At 42.1% G+C, this 20839-nt stretch overlaps 2 protein-coding genes across 5 annotated transcripts; one reads left to right on the top strand and one right to left on the bottom strand.

The window, feature by feature from the left end:
* Positions 1–439: 439 nt before the first annotated feature.
* Positions 440–5950, top strand: LOC128610402 (ubiquitin carboxyl-terminal hydrolase 26-like). Of its 4 annotated transcripts, none has more exons than XM_053629702.1 (12): positions 440–1451; positions 1594–2170; positions 2319–2489; positions 2733–2864; positions 3636–3768; positions 3851–3993; positions 4078–4177; positions 4273–4355; positions 4480–4625; positions 4755–4834; positions 4945–5011; positions 5176–5950. In XM_053629702.1, exons 2-12 carry the CDS (start codon positions 1761–1763, stop codon positions 5325–5327), a joined length of 1617 nt encoding a protein of 538 aa, XP_053485677.1. In that variant the 5' UTR covers positions 440–1451; positions 1594–1760; the 3' UTR covers positions 5328–5950. The 4 variants fall into 4 exon arrangements, with proteins under 4 accessions (XP_053485677.1, XP_053485678.1, XP_053485679.1 ...); XM_053629703.1 differs by having other exon boundaries at positions 445–1451; positions 4480–4610; XM_053629704.1 differs by having other exon boundaries at positions 448–1451; positions 4755–4798.
* A 2199-nt stretch (positions 5951–8149) lies between these two features.
* sharpin (SHANK-associated RH domain interacting protein) lies at positions 8150–20664 on the bottom strand. The gene is made up of 8 exons (XM_053629708.1): positions 20101–20664; positions 17929–18103; positions 17740–17829; positions 17407–17548; positions 14352–14442; positions 13942–14233; positions 10685–10761; positions 8150–10492 (listed from the first exon to the last, which is right to left on the bottom strand). The coding sequence occupies exons 1-8, from the start codon at positions 20359–20361 to the stop codon at positions 10364–10366; spliced, it is 1257 nt and encodes a 418-aa protein (XP_053485683.1). The 5' UTR covers positions 20362–20664; the 3' UTR covers positions 8150–10363.
* Positions 20665–20839: the final 175 nt, after the last annotated feature.

Consider the following 20839-nt stretch of genomic DNA (forward strand, 5'->3'; position numbering starts at 1 on the left):
ATCTTTATTTAAAAAAAAAAAACAAAACCACTACAATTGGAAAATACTATAAATTGATAGAGCTACAAGTTGGAACGTTTGAGTTGCAAGAGCGTGAGTATAAACACAACGAAGCTGTAGTAGATGAGTTTTCCTGTTCGGTGTGATGATGGTTAATGTCCCTGACAACCTCTGTAGTAGCATTTAGTCTCTTGTTAGCAACTGTCTTTTTCAAGGCATATAAAAGCTTAAAAAAAAAAATCACGAGTGGGATATTACTGATGTATTTTATGTTGATAAAACGTGAAAAATATCTTGAGCTTGTGTTAACCACAGACCTTATTCTATTATTTATTTAACCCCATTTTTATTTTATTTTTTTAAATCATAAAAGTTATGAAAAGTAATTAAAAAACTACAAAAACACAAAAGGAAAAAAATTTCAAAAACAGATTACAGAATAGATAATCATTATACCTGGTCTCCTCCAATAATGGGGGGGCGTGCCACATGATAGGGGAGGCTTTAGTTACAAAAAGTTGAGAATCTATGTACTAGGCTATATATTAATGTCTTTTTTTTTTTTTTTTTTTTTTTTTAAATACAGAATAGAGTGTACCTGGTGTGATTTATTCGTAGGGTGACAAGTGTGTACTACAACATTCTGCACACACTGGAGGACAGTCACCTGCTGGATGTTAGCAACTGCTTGCATTTATTCAGCTGTCATTATGTCTTCCTGCCACGCAACCAGGCTGGATGTCTTTTGTGTATTTATTTATTTTTATTTTACTTCACGTGCACGTGCATCCCGACCTGTAAAGGCTTCACTTCCTTTCTAATGAATTGATGTTGCTCGAAGCCGTGCTCCTTGAGTCCTGCACTCTCAGTACTGACTTATGATCGGTTGAATGGAAAGCTCGCATCTGATTGGCTACAGAGTGCTACAGACGCACGTGGGAGGAAAGAGCGCTGCCAGGAAAGTCTCAAACACACACAGACACACACACACATCCAAGGCGATTAGCGCGCGAATGACGATTTGCAAACTTTCTGTGCACATCTATGAATTGTGTTTTGCGTTTGTGAAATGTATTTTTACTGATATATCATTCTATTTTGCGCACGTGAATTGCTTTTTGTGAATAGACTTTTTTTTTACGTGCACGCGAATTGTTTTTACGTGCACGTGAATTATTAATGAGACTGATCTAGCTCCATATTTCGTCACGCTTAAAATTGGCTCGCGCTACAGTCACTAGGCGCCAGTGATGTCATGTGACGTCAAAGAGGCTGTATTCTATAATTCGAAATTTCTATCGAACTTCTCATCAGAATTCTGATCTCAGCGCAGGTAAAGGAAACAGGAGCAAAGAGACATGATTTCACTCCGAGCGCGTTGAGAGAACAAGTCTTTTCTTATTGTGAAGAAGTTCAGTGAGAATTCAAAAAAGCAGTATTTTGGGTGGAAGGTAAGAAATTCTTTCATCCAGACACTTTCACACATCACATCTAGTGTTCGTTATTGAAAGTGAAATATCTCAGGATCTCAAAAACACGTCTTCTAACCTAAGCATTAATCTTGTGTCTGTGTGTTTCTTTTATTATCTGTAGAATAAAGAAGTTGCCTTTTTCAGTACCTGTGACACCTACAGAAACGTAAGCTTCATTACAGCTCGGAAACTCCAACAGAGACCCTGCAAACTGTCTCTGTGAAACTGTTACCGGGGTCCGCCCCGGGGCAAACCTCAAAAACAAACAAGAGGTCTCGCCTAACTGCAATGGAAAGAACAAATACACATTTACAAAACTCACTGAGGATCACGTCAATGATTGTGGAAAGGAGCAACACTACACTGTATGGGCAAGAAAAGGAGACTATAGCAAGGAAGGAGACGGCCTTAAATAGGCTTAATGTGAAAACGGATAAAACAAAGCCAACCTCAAAATTCCCAGGGATGAAATACGCAAGGGCCAAAGAGGCCCGTGTGAGGACATATTTACAAAGCTCAGTGGGGACCAGGAAGAAGATGACCCTGCCTTGCCAAGTAAGCAAGGCTTCAGAAAGGAAGGAAACAATCCCATACAACCCGGTGAGCGAAATGGCAGAGCTCAATGAGGAACTGGAGGAGCTGAACGTTTCTTCCTACATGGAATTCACCAAACGTGTGCCATATCCATGTGTATTCAGGTGAGAGACAAACCAGTTAAATGGACCAAATTAACATGATGTAAGTTCTTATATACAGCGGAAAGTACAAATTTACTGCTTAATATCCAGACCTGCAAACACACAGACACCAATGGTCCACTATAAACTCAGTGCCTCTCTGTTTCAGTTCCAATGAGATGATGCCTGAGGGAAGCACAAAGAGTCCGAATCCAACTGCCTCTGGGGAAAACATACAGAGTCAGTGTCGAACTCCCTCTGATCGAATCATAAACATCATGACTTCAATTTATACTCTTTTCTCTGACACAGACTTTGACTCAGAACTGCTCCCTGGAGGGTATGACCCATCGATATGTGTTTGTTTCTCATTTAAAAATAATATTCAGATCATAATTAGTTTAAAGATTTTATGCTTACCTATATTTGGTATTGGAATGCATTAGAATATTAATGAGCCTATACATTTATACAGAAACAGTTAACATTAGCAGTAGTGCTGTACTACGTGCTCGTATGTTTAAACAGCCCTAGTGTGCTGTTGTGAATCTGAATGTGTATCTAACAGCTGGATCTGTTGCAGGTTGCCTAATTTTGGAAGCAACTGCTACGTTAACGCAAGTCTGCAGTGTCTGTTCACCGCTGAGAGTTTCTGCAGAGAGCTCTCCGACCTGCTGGACAATTCTACACACACACTGGAGTACTCATTCCTCAGGTACTAAGACATTAGAAATGTTAACTAGCAAAGGGACTACATTAGGAGACAAATGTAGGATAATGAACATGAATGAACAAGAAATAATAAAAGGGTAAAAGGATCGAATGAAGGCTTGAGAAAGCAGCTAGATCATAAGATAAGTTTTATAGATGGAGTGATTGTGATCCAGAGTTGAGGTGCTACAATACAACAGAAGAGACTCACTCATGAGTACAACTGTTATACATTGTGCATCAGACAGTAGACAGGAATCTAATGGCGTTTTCACACTTAGTCCAAGTACTCGAGTCAATGGCTGCAGTGACTAATTGACAAAATCGATAATAAAACGTATGAGGAACCAGCAGTAAAATGTACAGAATACGACACCTGGTGTTAGTGTTCACAAGTGTGAAAATGACCTAAGAGTGTGAGATCATAAAGGTAGCAGGAAGTGAGAGTATTCAGGCCTTTATTAAAGAGACATGGGATTTTGATCCTTTTTGTTCTTTGACGCAGAAACAGTACAGATTTTAGAGTGGAGATTTGGCCCGTGTAAAATAGTCTCAGGTGATGGTAAAAAGCTGCGCAGCTGCACTCTGGACACGTTTTAAACGCTAAAACTCATTGACTTATTATTAAACTCTAAGACGTATTATCCCTGCAAGGTGGAAATAGCAATTATCTCAGCAGGCAGAAAAAAAAGTTGATTTTGGTAGAAGAAAATGTGAGACAAGAGCTGAGTTTATGTATATGAGTTATAGGAGGTTTTCCCTGGACCATTTGCAGATGTTTTGTGGAGTTGTCGAGGTTGAGAAACAGCTCTGAAGTTCAAGGTGACAGCGACATGAGTTTGTTCCTCCAGGCCCTGATTATATCAGCTACAGAATACAACCCAGAATTCACCATCGACATCCAGAATGTGAGCACACACGCACACACACACACACACACACACATGAACATGTAGAAATATGATTTAATGTGTGTGTGTGTGTGTGTAGGACGCTCATGAATTCCTCTGCTACTGTCTGACCCAAATGGAGGAGTCTGGGCGAAAGCTGGGTTGGCAAGAGGATGTGAACCCTAGATGTCCAGTCACGTCCAATTTCAAGTTCAAGATGAGGAACATTATAACCTGCTCCAGGTATGACATGTAACGTAAAGAGTTTGGAGTTTGTACATGATGCAGGTGATGAGTAGATGTTGAGATGCATGTTGTGTGTTGCAGCTGTGGATCCCAACAGAACAACAACGTGGAAGTGTTTAATCATGTCTCTGTGCCCCTGAAGCACGACTCAGTGGACCAGTGCCTCTCTGACGTAGTTCATGTGAGCAACTCTCTGCCTCCTTCTCTTTCTTTTTTATATCTGTCACCCCATATCATCACTGACTCCTCTGTGTATGAATAACATGTATCTTGTAGAAGCGGACATTGTTAGAGAGCAAGTGCGAGGTGTGTGGAGGAGACTCTGCCAGCTCCAGGTGGACGTTCCACACTCTGCCCAGGTAAGGCTGCTACACTGCAAGAAACTGATCAGTCAGTCGTGCATTGACCACAAGTGCTGTAAGAGTGCCACCAGTGACTGCAGATCTTCAGCTCTAACATTACTTAATTTCTTGTTCTCTCCAGGTTTCTGATTCTGCAGTTGAACAGGTTCAGGATGACGAAACATTACACAGTGCAAAAGGTGGAGACGCCAGTGGACATCACACCTGAGCTGCAGATAAACTGCTTTCCTCAGTCAGACACACCCAGAATAGGTATGTCACATGCAAGTAAACAGTCCAAGTCTCTAAACCACGATAGTCCAAGAAAGTCCTGTACTGTTTACAGCCAGGATAAATCATATCCAGATTAATTAAAGAAGAGCTAATCTTTCTTTTGTGCCTTCCTTTTTCATGTAGAGAACAGCAGAGCTGAGGCCAGAAAGACAGACAGAAATGAACTGGTGAGAGAGAGACAGAGAGACACAATGAAAGATGAAGTGAGAAAGATAGGAAAGAGAGTTAGGAAGGAGGATTGAGCACTCTGTATTGTGTACACTCGAGTTTTGTGTCTGTACGTGATCTGTATTGTGATGTGTGTCGTTTTTAGGGTGGATCAACCTCTATGTATCGACTGATCAGTGTCCTCAACCACATTGGAAGGACAGCATGCTATGGTAAGATATAAAATACACACACTTATAAATACAGCCTGCATATGTGTTTATAAATGAATTAGGAAAACACATTTTATAGCCGTACATATATATTTTTATATTTTACAGTGAAAACATTTTGTAGTGATAGATATGTAATATTGCTGTGCATGTCTCTTTACCAGGACATTATGTGAGTGACTGTTCCAGTCACAGTTCTCACCAGTGGAAGATTTATAATGACCATCTGGTCAGGCTGACCAGCGAGATGGACGTGTTAGAGAGGAGGTCGACCAGCGCCTATGTGCTCCTCTATGAGAGAGTGAGCACTGGCTGAAGCCCTTCCTCTTCTCCAGAAAGCTGCGAGAAGATGGAGTTGTGGTGAGAGGTGTCAGATTGATGACCTCAGTGGTTCACAGTGTGCCTAAACGTCAGGGTGTGACCGACGTCCAGATAATCGATGAAGATATTCTTCTGACGCACAGCCATATGTGGAAATTTTCTAAATGTATCTATGCTTCAACCAATCAGAATCATTCGACTTGACGTAATGACTAGCTTAGTGATTGTGTGAAAGTATAATTGTTGATGTAAAGAGTGTGTACGCAGAGCGGCCTGACTTTGGAGCAGGTGCATTACGTAGGTAGGTGATGATGGTATATTGCACACGAACACATAAGCCTAGTTTATTGAACCACAGTTACACCTGTAACTAGCATTCATCGCTTTCATCCAGTGAAAAGCTCTACTATACTGTATAAATACATAAGTCGAAAATATTTACAGACTTATTGGCCACTTTTTTAGGAACACCTGTGCACATCATTCAATTAGCCAATCATGTGACTGTAGCACTATTGTATAAATTCCTACAGCTACAGGTCTTGAGCATTAGGTAAAGTTTACATCAGTGATCAGATAAATAAATAAAATAAACAGGCTGGTTTGAGTATTTCAGAACCTCCTAATCTCCTGGGAGTTTTTATGCACAACAGTCTCTATAGCCGTACTCACCAACCCTGCTCTTGGAGATCTACCTCCCTGAAGACTTTAGCTCCAACCATAATCGTGCCCACATGACCATCTAATCAAGAAGAGCCTAAGAAGTTCTTGATCAACTAAAACAGGTGTGTTAGATTTTGGTCGGAGATCAAACCTGCAAGACGGTAGCTCTCAAGGAAGAGTTGGCGACCACTGCTCTAGAGTTTACACAGAATGGTGTGAAAAACAAACAATGCAAAACAAAACAAAAAAACATTCAGTACGTTTACATGGACAACAATAATCCAATATTAACCCGATTGAGACGACACTCTGATTAAGAAACTAGCATGTAAACAGCAATTTTTAATTACCTTAATTCGATTAAAGTCGTACTCGAAGTAAACACAAATGGAATTAAGACGTGCGGAGTATTCCTGTTTTAGTCGCATTATCGACGTGCGTTACAGACATGTACACACCTTAATCACACTATTAACGTCGTGTGAGAGTTTTCACCGCATTGTGCGACAGGACACGTACACACACGGCAGCGCTCAACCGTTTGACGGCAAACAAGAGAGCACGGCTGCGTCCCAAACCGCATACTTACCTACTATATAGTAGGTGAAGTACATGTATATAGTAGGTGAAATACATACATTTCAGCTACTATATTGTAGGTAAGTTTGCGGTTTGGGACGCAGCCCACGGCTTCAAGCAGTCGTCCATTTGCACGTACAGCACGACAAGTAATCAACTGCACTTGAAACGTTTGTAAAAATTCAAAACACCCAAAACTGTATACGGTCCCATAACGAAGACGAGCTGTATGTCGATACGTGAAATTCTGGAGGGAACGTCGGACGGCGTGGCGTGGGGACGTAATGACGTGTGACTTTAAGCGATCTATGTTCTATAACATGTAAAACGGGAACATGACAGGAGTATTCTAAAAGCAACTCATGTAAACACCTTAATCACAATATTGTCTTACTCAGAATAAGGTCAATAATTAGATTACTGCTGTCCGTGTAAACGTAGTCACTGAGCAGCAATTATGTGAGAGAGGTCAGAAGAGAATGGCCAGATGGACTGCCTGGTAAGAAAGACAAAAAACATCCAGTAAACAGCAGCTCTGCGGACAGAAGCACTTTGTTGATGAGAGGTCAGAGGAACGGACAGTTATTTAAAGCACAGTGTAAACCTTGGCATAACGTTCAAAAATCCTGTGAATTGATGTGGCTTTATGGAGGATTTTGCCATGCAGTCAAGTGAAGCATGATATTTAAATAGTCAGATTATGTTCATAAAAAATCTGCACTGACGTGTCCTTTAAATATATTTTACAGTTAAAACAAAAAAGATAAGGAACAAAAAAACTCCAGGGCTAGACTTCCAGACGCGTCTAGAAATGCAGTGTGCTAGTTTCAGCTCTGGCACAAATCTTAACGTGGCTAAGAATAAATGATAACTAGCAGGAAATTAGCTTTCCATCATCTCATTCTTCGTTATCTATACATATAATCTCATGGTTGCTGGGTGATTAGATTCTGTCTGGGTTAAGACTGATGATCCATCGATGCAAAAATGATTCACAAGGCCGGTTAATGAATGAAAGTTGGATGATTTCTATGCTGTACAGTATCTCACAAAAGTGTGTACACCCCTCACATTTTTGTAAATATTTGATGATATCTTTTCATGTGACAACACTGAAGAAATGACACTTTGCTACAATGTAAAGTAGTGTTTACCCCTTCAACCTCTGCAGCAATGCTGGCAGCACTCATGCGTCTATTTCCCAAACACAACCTCTGGATATGACGCTGAGCACGTGCACTCAACTTCTTTGTCCTGTTAAACCGCTGTGTGGTCTTGGCCACCGTGCTGCAGCTCAGTGTCAGGGTCTTGGCAATCTTCTTATCACTTTTGTTGCCAGCGGTTTAGACATTAATGGCTGTGTGTTGAGTTATTTTGAGGGGACAGCAAATTTACACTGTTACACAAGCTGTACACTCACTACTTTACATTGTAGCAAAGTGTCATTTCTTCAGTGTCGTCACATGAAAAGATACAATCAGATATTTACAAAAATGTGCGGGGTGCACTCACTTTTGTGAGATACTGTAGGTCTTATATAGTATACACGATATCAAAGAAAACTGCACGTTTGTTCTCATCTTAATTTTATTGTCCATAAAATGAACACCAAATATAATTTACTCAATTAAAATAATAAATGTATCATTTACAATCATGAGCTTGTGTGGCACAAGTAAAACACTGACACTGTATCTTATCAGACAGGTTTTGGTTGTTTTTTCCTCCCTCTATTTAAGGCTGGTGGAAGAGCATTTTACTGAGCTGCTACATCAGGCTCCCGTATCTTGACTTATAATCATTTATTAACAACAACAAGCTGACATGAGGCCAGAATGAGGTCCAGTAACTATCTGCAATAATAGTTTTATGGACAAGAAAACAGTACAAAACAGAAAAACAAAGCAATCAGTAATCAAGAGCTTCGTAGGATTTCCGTCTCATCGGAATACGATTCGGGAACTGCAACAATATTGCAAACGTGGTCAATTTCTAATTTTGAAATATGCATTAATAAGCTTTAATAAAAACGTTACACTCGTAAGGTGTCGCAGCATCCACTAATCCAGGGTTTGTTTCTTTTTAAAAAATGTCAAATAAAAATCCTACTACAGTCTTAATAAGTATAAAACGTTAAATAAAAGAAACCGAATTCATTCGCCAAACAAAAATCGCTTGAATGAGTATTCGACTACGGTCTGCGAGTGAAGACGAGATGTTGGCAGAAAATAAGATCGATAATATTTACGAGTGAAAAGATTACAAGTGTGCCTCTTATTTAAAGTATCCCTGAACAGGTCGTATTACAAATGATTTAAAAAAAAAAACAAAAAAAAAAAAACAGGTCTGGGAACATCTCTATACATGCATGGATTTATGCATTAATGCACAAATTAGAAACGCCCCTCCCCCGTGTCAGCGTCAGTATTACTAATCCTCAGCTTTTTGTGAACATGCTACAGTTTAATAATAATTTACGGGTTTAATATTGTTCATGAAAACCATCGCAAACAGTCGTACTCTCAAATTGAATTGAACTGTTTGTTTGTTTGTTTTTTTCCTTCCGAATAATTGAAGCGCCATCTTGTTCCTCTACCATCAGCCAAGTGGGATTCCAGTAACCGAGTCTCGATTGGTCCGAGTATCGTTTTCTCCTCAATTAATTTAGCATAATCCTTTGGATAGCGGACGTGAGATTTTCAAGCTATCGGTCTTATTTTGTGCTGGCGCTTGTTGAATTCTCGGTTCTGATTGGTCGGTAGGTTATCAAGTAATTTCCTTTAAACGTAGGTCTGACACTGCAAGTCACAGCTCGTTCGAATACGTTGCTGTTTCCATAGTGACAGCCTGCACATGGACTTGAATAATGGACGTTCCACACGATCGAAAACTCACAACGAACGGATTCAAAATGTGTGTTATTTGACAAAAGACGTCTAAACTGCTGATAAGCGAGAAATTTTTCCCAGAAGGAGACTTGTAACAATTCTGGACAGGAAGATTTCCGGCACGGGACACAGGAGTTTCTTGGTAACACGACGAGCTGCGTTTTCCTAACTTCAAGAAAGATGAAAAGAGCGTTTAGGGCTGCTGTAATGTAAGCCAGAAAAGGAACTTGTGTTGCAGACGTTCGGCTACGTGAAATGTAACTCTAAACGGAAACAACTACGACGTGTCATTCTTTATAAAACCGTTCTGTGGTGCAAGAGGAATAAAACAATTCAGGAAGTGGTGTTATTGGGAAAATAATCAACGCCATGGTGTTAACAGTAACTCCGCTTCATCACGCCACCCTGCCACTGATTATTTTCTTGTAACAGCGTGCCACCTCTGTTTTACGCGCATGTTTTATTGCTTAATAAAAGAAAGAAGAAAAATAATCACGTTCAGGGGTACTTTAAAGAAAAGTTCAAACTGCTGGTTATTTGTAGAGATGCTGCACTTTAAGGACAAAGATAAAGCAGCTGATGTTTGTTTGAGGATCTCTGCAGTGAAGTTTCATCCTCGGCGTCATCAGTCCCTCATCATCAGATGCGACCGAAACGTCTTTGAGCGATGCTGGCTCGAGTAAAAGAACATGGCACATGGCATGCACTAGAGGTTCCTAGATAGGTCAGGGAGTTCCTAGAGTTCAGGGAGGCTTTTCTATTTTTTTTTTCTCTCACCTCGGTTCACTCAGCACATTGAACCTGTGCCAGGTGAATGTGTGTGCATGGATACGTTTTTCCATGTCCATACTGGCCTCCTCGCGGCTGAAAAAGTTCACAGTGTGGTTCGGAGAAGAACCTTTTATAGGAGAAGAGCTGCGTCCTCAGATGCGCTGAGCTCCGGTCGAGTGGGTCTTTCTGTACTGCAGATTTCACAACCGGGCCTCGTCGACTTGTTTATAAATGTACACGAAGGACACGACCAGCCCAGCTAGAAGGCAGGAGAAAAAATAATATCGATCAGTGTATACTCAAACCAGTAGATGTGCTTTCACACATTACAGGGTGTCCCAAATGTCTCCATACATCGGGGGAAAATAACACTTTTTTAGCAAAATGTCTTCCAAAAGTTTTCATACTTTATATATAAAAAAGTGTGTGTGTGTGTGTTTGTTGGTCTCACCCCGGGTCCACCCAGCTGCAGTCTTTCCAGGTTCATGCTGTCACTGATGCTGTGCTTCCCAGCTCCGCCCCCGCCCCCTGTTTGTTTAGAAAACACAGCAAAACACAGTCACATGTTCATCATCACTGTCAAGTACGCGGCGCAATGCTGAGCCGAGACAGAACTGAAAAGAACGAGAGCACTGTAGGACCGAGGGGAGGAGGACCGAGGGGAGCAGGACTGAAAGGAGGAGGACCGAGGGGAGCAGGACTGAGGGGAGCAGGACTGAAAGGAGGAGGACCGAGGGGAGCAGGACTGAGGGGAGCAGGACTGAAAGGAGGAGGACCGAGGGGTGCAGGACTGAAAGGAGGAGGACCGAGGGGTGCAGGACTGAAAGGAGGAGGACCGAGGGGTGCAGGACTGAAAGGAGGAGGACCGAGGGGAGGAGGACTGAAAGGAGGAGGACTGAGGGGAGCAGGACCGAGGGGAGCAGGACTGAAAGGAGGAGGACCGAGGGGAGCAGGACTGAAAGGAGGAGGACCGAGGGGAGCAGGACTGAAAGGAGGAGGACCGAGGGGAGCAGGACTGAAAGGAGGAGGACCGAGGGGTGCAGGACTGAAAGGAGGAGGACCGAGGGGAAGAGGACTGAAAGGATGAGGACCAAGGGGAGCAGGACCGAGGGGAGGAGGACCAAGGGGAGCAGGACTGAAAGGAGGAGGACTGAGGGGAGCAGGACTGAGGGGAGGAGGATTTTTGTTGAGGAGAAAAAAACAAAACACATGACAAACATCCATAACACAGTACATTTTTGATATAGCCCTTTTAGAAATCAGTTGTAGAAAGTGTGAAGTGGTTCCACAGAGCTGCCATGTTCACTGCTGATCTGCTGTTCGAATGCATCTGTGCTGACTGGCAAAGAAAACAAACAAACTGTCAAACTATCACTTCAGTCAATCTTAATAAATATAGCTACTCATACAACAGTTAGTTCCGGTCCACTAGTCTGATCGGACGAGTGGCGTTCCAAGAGTGCTAATATTTCCTTGAACCGCACTTCTTCAGTTTCACTGTGTGCGTCACTCTGCTCGTCTGTGTTTGGCCCACGTAAAAAAACAGTTACTACAGTAGAGTGAGCGACGTCATTACAAATGATACTTTTCAGGAATGTAACTGTCATCCATCCATCCATCTTCCGTACAGCTTATCCTACACAGTGTCACGGGGAGCCTGGAGCCTATCTCAGGGAAGTCGGGGCACACCCTGGACAGGGTGCCAACACATCACAGGGCACAATCACACACATATTCACACACTACAGACAATTTGGACTCGCCAATCAGCCTACCATGCATGTCTTTGGACTGATGGAGGAAACCAGAGCACCCGGAGGAAACCCCCGAAACATGGGGAGAACATGCAAACTCCGGAATATAACTTTTGACTTTTTAAATATAAAAGGTTGTCAGATGAAGATGAAAAGGAAGACAGGACGCCAGTTTTACCGGAAACACATCGATATACACATCAACATGCGCTAGCTAGCCAGCGCGTTATAAAAAGCGAGCGTGGCTTCTTCAGGACGCGTTTCCACTAGCGGAGCAACAATAAACGGTACATTTGCTCATATTGTGTCCGAAACGTCATTCGATGTTCATTTCTTGTTTATAGAACTGTTTGTATAAAAGCAACATCACCCTCGCAATCGTGAGGTCGTACTGAATATTCAGTATCAGAGCACTCTCACGATGTTGCGTAATTGTGTCAAATGACCTCAGGCAAACAAACACGGATACGTTTCGTTTCAAATCGATGTACTCGAAACGGTCTCCGTTTGTCTTGACGGAAAAAAAGGACGGCACTGCATCAGTGTAACTTTTAAGCAGGAAAATCGAATCGAGATGAGAGCACACTGGAGGGGGAAGAGGGCGGGGCTTCCCGGGCACATCAGGCTGGTGTGCTGGTGTTTGACCTTCTATCGCTTTACAGCTTGAGCTTTTGTAATACGAGCTCCAGAAATAAAAGTAATTGTTGTATTCTTTAGAGTCTTGGTTTGCGGGCTGCTATAATAATAATAATAATAATAATAATAACAATAATAATAATAATAATAATAATACACAGACCTCTCTGACCTCATGCACCTCTCTTCAAAACCAGCTAACAGCCAATACTCCTCCCTCTGCCTATTTAAACTGAAATGATATTCAAATGTGGAAATTCCCACATGTGCAAGCGACTAAATTACTTTACTTGAGGTAGAGTTTTAAAAACCTACGCAACTGTCAATCATTCCAGATTCATATATCGATTGGTTCATCATCCCTTTTTTTTTTTATATCAGGGAAATAAAGGGGGCGCATGGTGGCTTAGTGGTTAGCACGTTCGCCTCACACCTCCAGGGTCGGGGTTTCGATTCCCACCGTGGCCCTGTGTGTGCGGAGTTTGCATGTTCTCCCCGTGCTGCGGGGGTTTCCTCTGGGTACTTCGGTTTCCTCCCCCAGTTCAAAGACATGCATGGTCGGCTGACTGGCATGTCCAAAGTGTCAGTAGTGTATGAATGGGTGTGTGAGTGTGTATGTGATTGTGCCCTGCGATGGACTGGCACCCTGTCCAGGGTGTACCCCGCCTTGTGCCTCGATGCTCCCTGGGATAGGTGAATAAAGAAAGCAAGACAGTAAAATAATGTTCTGTGCTAGCTAGAGTCAGAGTCAAAGCATTGTGGGATGTTTTCCTTGTTTATTTGATGATGTTAATTTTAGTTCGGACCCAAATCAATACGATCATGGTGACTTGCACATTGTAACTCTGGGACTGTCGGCTATGATACGGCAATCCTTGGAGCAGAGAGGGTTTAGGGTTCTTGTTTAAAGGCAGTGCTGGGATTTGAACTTGTGACCTTCTGAACAGCAGCCCAGAACCAGAACCACTGAACCACCGCCGTCCCAAAAAAAACCCCCCAGACCACGAGTGTCTCTGACGGAACACAAAGAGGTTTCACTTCGTCATTTCACTTCAACTTTACATAACTTTTTTTTTTCCCCCCAGCACACATTTCCCTTGCGCTGAGAAAAGAACAGAAAACCTATGTACCAAAACCAAACGCACGTATAATAGAAGTCTAGGGGACGGTAAATTCCGTCAGCAGTCGATTATCAGGCCGGAGAGGTTTTTTTGGGATTGTTAAGGACTTTTGGATGCAATAGACAGAGATTATATTTAAAAAAGTAAACAAATAAAAACACCGGACTACTGCTTTAAGCCGGAGAATAAAGCTACACCTGTGTTGGAGTGATGGAGTCGGGGCGGCAGCGTGCTGTAGCCTCTCCAGTCGTGACTGGCCGGTGCCAGGGTCGGCGCTGGTTTGGGCGTGGGTGTGAGGAGGGCGCTCTCCTGGTCCTGCTGGCACTGCAGACGGCTAAGGCGGGCGTGGCGCGCTGAGAGGAGGTAGAGAAACGCCGTGTCTCCGTCTCGACACACGCCGTACGACACCAGCGAGCGCTGCTCAGAGCACAAACACTGACCGATGACCCAGCGCTGCACTCGCGGGTGGAAACCGTATTCGGCAAACATCTGGGACAGACACGGAGGTTAGGAAGAAGATTAGCGAGAAGATGCATCGTGACAATACACTAAGCTCGCAGAAACTCCACCGTGCACATCCAGTTGCATTTTTTATTTTCTCACTTACCTGCTGCTTGAGAGACGCCACAGTCATGTGTGGGGCGACTTTAACCGTGACGCAACAGGACGACGTGGCATCTTCAACCGCAACTGCCAAGCTGCAAACGCACGACAGAGAGGCTTATATAGTTCACTGCTCCTGCGATATTACAGCAGCGCGGACATTAACAATATGTATTTTAATATACATGTTGTACTGCGCAAAACACTGCGCAATACAACATGTATATTAAAACTATAAAGACACTTCATAGTGACTTTTTTCCGTTTCATTCACACTTGAACAAACCGACGTCTCTCGAGTGGACTGTAGACTTCTGCACGTGCTTCCTAAACTGCAAAAACACTAATGCAGCTAATTAAAAAAAATTTAAAAAATAAAAACACTCTAAAAGTACATTAGCATATCATTATTAATATTTGAAAACATGAACTCTATCAAGCTAATATGAGGCTCAGCTTGAGGAAAAGAATAGAAGAAAGTAAAGATTGCTAAAACGAATTTATAAATTTATAAGGCACGTTAATATCGAATATCGAGTTTATAAAGTGCCGTATAATGTTACAGAGCACAGACACACCTATGTTGTGTGTCTGTGTGTACTATTGTTGTAACTAGGGCTACAACTAACGATTATTTTCATAATCGATTAGTTGGCCGATCATTTTTTCGATTAACAACTGTTTGTCCAATTATGTAAGTCTGAAAAGAACCCAATACACACACACACACACACACACACACACACACACACACCAGAATATATATCATTCATTCAGGACTGTAGTTTAATTCAGTGCTTTTTGTGCATCCATAAAAAAATGCATAAATACTTATATATAATACAAACTAATATATTAATTTATATTATAAAATAGTATTTATGCATCACTTTTTATGAAAGGTAACATTGATATAAACTGTAGAAAGTTATTGTCGGTGACTCTGGGTATCTGCTAAAGCTCGCGGCGTCACATTACATGCGTAGGACGCAAGGTTATTATAGTTTTGCATTTTTCATTAGTTTTCATTTTTATTTTGTTTTGACTTTATGTTTTCAAATTCAGTTTAGTTTTAATTCGTTTTTAAAGCGGGTTTGCTCGTTTAGTTTCTATTTTTTTTTTAAATGCTTAGTTTTAGTTTAGTTTTTATTAGTGTTAGTTTTAGTCTTTTGTAATATGGGTTATTTGTCAAGGCCAGAAAAAAGTATCGTGTAATAAAAACTCAACAAAAACATCATACAATTTTAGAGGTATGTATTCAACAATAACGCCAGTACATAAAATGTACATATGGGCACGAATATGTAAACAGTCTAAACAAGACGCCGCCATAAGTGCAAAATGTTTTAAGTGACGTGTGCCAGGAAAAAACCTAAATAGGCAATAGACTAAAGAAGACATGCATGAACAGCATGTATTCAACTCATTCGTGAGCCACACATGACATTGCTTAAGAGCCAGGAGTGTCAGGGAGTTCAATCTGAGAAAAGAACATGAAACAGATAAAAAAAAAAAAAAAAAACAATGAGCTCTAGAGGGTCAACTCATTTAGACCATCTCAAAATGAACTAGGTTACTCAATGAATTGGACAGCCCAGCATTAGATGCATGTGCTGCAGCCCAATGGCAAATCATTGCAGTGGCATAGCAATACAAGATCACATCATTAATTAACAGTTTGTTTTGAACTTTGGTTTGAGCAAAGTGGTGAACTTTTTGAAGGCAATCGACTCACACAGTTGTGTAGACATCCCAGTATCAATAAAACATATGAACCAGCGCTTCCTCCCACTTATGGTGTTCCTGCGTATTTACTAACCAGCAGCTACCGGTTCTCCGGTGAAAGCACTGCTGTAGTGTTCTCTGTCCTGCTGTAGTGTTCTCTGTCCTGCGGTAGTCTCCGTCATGCTGCCTAGCCTTGTACCGGGGTCAGCTTCTGTTTCGGGGGAGGCGGGCTTGGCGTTCTCCTTTACCTTATTAAGGTAAGCTAGGCTAGCCTCCTTGTGCGCGCTTCACAAATGTACTTTCAAATTCGTGGGATTTTTCCCTTTAATAAATGGTCCACATATTTCACCACCTTCCACTGTAGGACACTTGCTTTTATCTGACACACAGTCATATTTAAAGTAATCCCAAATAGGACTCTGCCGCTTCCTTCCGACTTTCGGACTATGCTGTGTTCAATTTGTCATGGAATGTCGTAATTTCCGGGTTCCGAGTCGGAAATGTCAACTCTGAAAGATATTTGATCTATGAAAGACATTGACAAAAACGAAAACTAATTACATTTACTCTATAATTGTATTTTATTTTAGTTAGTTTTGCAAACAGATAATACAGTTTTAGTTAGTTATCAGTTTTTTTTTTGGAATGCCTCGTTTTTATTTCGATTTCAGTTAACGACAATGTTTTTTCACACCTAGTTTTCGTTATTTTGTTCGTTTTCGTTTACGATTATAACCTTGGTATGATGTCATGTGCCGTCGACTAGGAAGCGCCTTATACATCCGATTAGTAAAAAAAACTCTCGTGTTCCTTTTGAGATGATAATACCTTTCTAAAATCCACACGCAAGACGGTAGAGTACACAGTGCATAGTGTAAGTGTATAGCACTTCATTTGGGACACAACTTTAGTATTTAGTCTCCGAAGCGTGTTTTCGGACCAGAAGTAACGTAATGAGTAAACGTACCCTGTGCCGCGCGCAGACCAACTAATCCATAATGAGATTCGTTGACAACGATTTTCATAATCGATTATTATCGATTTTATCAATTAATAGTTGCAGCTCTAGTTGTCACGATACTGCAATTTCTACCTTCTATGCAATACCATAAAAAAAAATCGATATAATATCGATACCATTTTCGATTAAGGGCATAAAAATCTGAGATTTTTATTCAAAGATAAGCTTATAACATGACATTATATTAAGAAAAACTTCTTTATCCATTAAAACCGCACATGGAGGCTCTGAACTTGCCATCTTTCTAACACCATAACAAAACGCTATTGTGTGGAAGCTGTAGCTCCTTGTAAACGAAATCAATAAAGCTCACCTGATCTCTCCGTCTTCGGAGTCCTTTCGAGCCGGCTGGATGGTGAGCGGAATCTGCTGGTGTGCCAGCGACGTGGCGTGCTGCACCGCCGCCTGAGCGTCCCCGGCCTCGATGGCTCTGGCCAGCTCAGCACACAGCTCCTCTATGGAAATTCCAGAAAAACAACCAGCACACCATACTTAATTAAAATCCACGATATTCTAGAAAACATTCAATACAGTTTGGATGTCGCGTTCCTTTGCATTTTTCCACCGTCGTTTATAACAGAACTTCTGAATGAAAGAGCGGTGTATCACGATGCTAACCACAGCACAGGTTCCTCATCTCGCTCACCTTTAGCTGATAATGACAAGGCTGCGCTCTGCTCGACAGGTTTCAGATAGTCTATCGAGTCCTCGGTGGGCTGCGAGGCGATGCCTGCGACTGTAAAAACAGAAAGACTTTTAAATGCGTCAGAAGAGTCAGGAACTGCAGCTCAGCTCAGAATATTCAGAAGACCGGGAAAGGAGCGTGAGCTCGGACCTCTGTGGGCTTCCCTCAGTGACGAGATCATGACGGTGGCCCACTCCTGGGCCTCCTGCTCGCTGCGGAAGGTGAAGGTCAGCGTGTCGTGCGGCGGCTTGATGACGCACAGCTCGTGGCAGCGAGGCGACTTGATCTCGTACCTCACGGCGCACAGCTCGAACTCGGCCAGAGACTGAGGGAGGGAACAGGCAGCAGGTTACAGGGTCACTTTCATAAAGGTCATAAATCCTGGGGCAGCTGTTCTTCACATGCGCATTCCTGAGATTAGACGTCGACCGATAGTGGGTTTTGACCAATTATTACAAACTCTGGCATACATAATCTCGACTCCAATTTGTTAAGAGATGTACAAAAATAAACAACAATGGGGCCCTGGACATTTGATTTAAGCCTCGCAAGTTTTAAAAAGAGGAGTTTGTCTCCTCTTCAAGCCAAAAATCTATAGCTCGCAGCTAACTGGTTAAACAAACAAACAAAAAAACACGAAATAATTCATAGTCAGTGTGAAAGTAGTTGTTTACTGAATTTATGTTATGCACACTTCGTTATATTATACGCTTCGTACTAGCTACGTACACTCACCAGAGGCATGAACAATCTGCTGCTTCTTTCCATGCTTTATTATTATTATTATGATGATGATTATTATTATTATGAGGGATGCACTGTTACTAAATTTCTCAGCCGATACTGATAACCCATACCGATAGTTCTGCCTTTTATACCTTCTTTTGTCGTCATTCCACACAAATGACATCTTTACACACAGCACGAAACTGATGTGTTTTCCCGCCCTCTTTTGATTGACAGGATATAATCGGCCCTGGTCCTCGGATGTTTTAAACTATCGGCCGATTATCAGCCGATACCGATTATTAGCCGATACATCGGTGCATCTATAATTATTATTATTTTCATAATTTAATGAGAGTTGTATATGAGAAGCACTATTTGCAGGTAAGACCTAAAGTTCTGAGTGAGGAACCGAACAAACTTCGACCCTCGAAATCCTTTGACAGATCACACTCGAACGTCATTAATCGCGCTGTCGCATTATCGCATGCTAGCGCGCATGTCGGATAACTAACCCCACCCCTTCTGTTAAAAGTGTGCACCCTGTACTAGTGATGGGAAGTTCGGATCATTTTACTGACTCGGATCTTTGAATCTCGTTCAGCAAGTCATTTGCTTTCGAGTCATTTCGTTCATTTCAGCAGAATATCATTAAAATGACACATCTAGTGCTTACGCGAATGTTGATCACTTTTGGAATATAAAATAAACGATAGGCTATTGCAACCAAGGCCGAATTATGAAAAACAGAAATTAGAAATTAGTTCTTTCTTTCGTCACGTCACATTTGTCAAGTCTGTTCCCCGCAAACAGAAACGATTAGTTCACCTCTGGAGTCTTCGGGTTCGAGTCGTGACCGCCCCATAGGCTGAATGCAGTGGAGCTGTGAAGTGATGAACGAAAGACTCGAGAGATGAATTGATCATTTCTGTTTCCAGTACTGCACGGTGCATTGCATATGCGGCGGTCACCGGAAGAACGAACGACTCGAACCCGAAGACTCGAGGCATAAACTAATAATTTCTATTTCCTGTACAGAACCTATGTGGATGTTGCAGCACTTGCGCGGTCAAAAATGAACGAATCGCTTTCTGAGACAACTTCTTGTTACCCTATTAAAGATTCGTTCAGAATGAACGAATCGTTCATGAACGACACATGACTACCCTGTAAACTTCCTTATTATAAGGAAAAGGGGGCGGGGCTGCACAGCTCAGTTCCTGGGCCTGAAAAAAAAAAATGTAAACAGAAGCCTGAATCAAAGAACCGAGCACGATTCACCGGATGGCAAATTTGTAAATGATATTCGTTAAGCTTAATCTTTGGACTTAGAAGACTGTTACAGGTCAAGACGCTCTTCTGAAAATGACAGACTGCACCTTTAATTTGCTGTAAAAAGAATATATGCAGTAGTGACCATGTATGTAAATAAAATGATTTCGAGTAAGGGACTTTGCATATTATTTCTAAAAGTTACGCAAGTCATAATTAGTGATCAGGACTGCTTTTGGTTTCACTTGGCAGGTCTAAAGTCACTGTGTTTCTCAGTAGAGCTTGATCTTGAGTAATTAATGCAGCTAAGGCCAGGAGTCCTACCATGATCCTGCCGTTACTGCCGGAGTCTCTGAGGGTGAGGCGGAAGTCTCCGGGTCGGTTCGGGTCCATGCTGAGCTGTAGGCGGAGAGCCGCGTCATCCTCGCAGACACCGGGAGAACGGAGCGACCGCAGAGTTCGCAGCGTCGCCCGCGACACCGACACCCGCACCGACATCAGCACCGTACCGCAGCCCGAGCCCGAGCCCTGCTGGAGCGCCGGAGACGGAAAAACCGGAGCCCAAACCCCCGAACTCAGAGCCATGACGACCTGCTTTATATTTAACGCCTGGGAGAAGTAAACAAACAAACAAGCAAAAAGATGGAGTTAGGTAACGAGAAACGAGAACAGCGGTGTCATCATCTTTCCTTCGGACACAGGAGGGAAATAAATCAAAACAGGAAGTGGGTCCGTCTGATATTTAATTCCTCTGGAAACTCTGGCGGCAGAAATATGTGACCGTGTCCCCTCTCACAATCGCTAATAATCTTTTATTATTATTACTATTATTGTTTTTGTTTTTTTTAAATGAATAAATAAATAAATACACACGTTGGCACGAAGTTGGAAGCACATGGTTGAAGAGAATGTCTTTGTATGCTGTAGCTGTGCATTTTCCCTTCACTGGAATTAAGAGGCCTGAACTTGTTCCAGCATGACAATGCCCCTGTGCACAAAGCGAGCTCCATGGTTTGGCAAGGCTCGGAATGGAAGAATTACAGGAGCCATGATCTAGTAGAAA

Source organism: Ictalurus furcatus, chromosome 7 (genome assembly GCF_023375685.1).
Source record: "Ictalurus furcatus strain D&B chromosome 7, Billie_1.0, whole genome shotgun sequence".
NCBI classification, from domain to species: Eukaryota; Metazoa; Chordata; class Actinopteri; order Siluriformes; family Ictaluridae; genus Ictalurus; species Ictalurus furcatus.

Bases quoted from the DNA above. Each gene is read 5' to 3' on its own strand.
- LOC128610402 (XM_053629702.1), top strand. From the start codon at position 1,761: ATGGAAAGAACAAATACACATTTACAAAACTCACTGAGGATCACGTCA. The intron at 3,769-3,850 runs GTGAGCACACAC...GTGTGTGTGTAG, and splicing joins TCACCATCGACATCCAGAAT to GACGCTCATGAATTCCTCTG. The intron at 5,012-5,175 runs GTAAGATATAAA...TCTCTTTACCAG, and splicing joins TGGAAGGACAGCATGCTATG to GACATTATGTGAGTGACTGT.
- sharpin (XM_053629708.1), bottom strand. From the start codon at position 20,361: ATGGCTCTGAGTTCGGGGGTTTGGGCTCCGGTTTTTCCGTCTCCGGCG. The intron at 14,443-17,406 runs GTGAGCTTTATT...GTGCGTTTGCAG, and splicing joins TCCGAAGACGGAGAGATCAG to CTTGGCAGTTGCGGTTGAAG. The intron at 10,493-10,684 runs GTGAGACCAACA...CCTGCCTTCTAG, and splicing joins TGCAGCTGGGTGGACCCGGG to CTGGGCTGGTCGTGTCCTTC.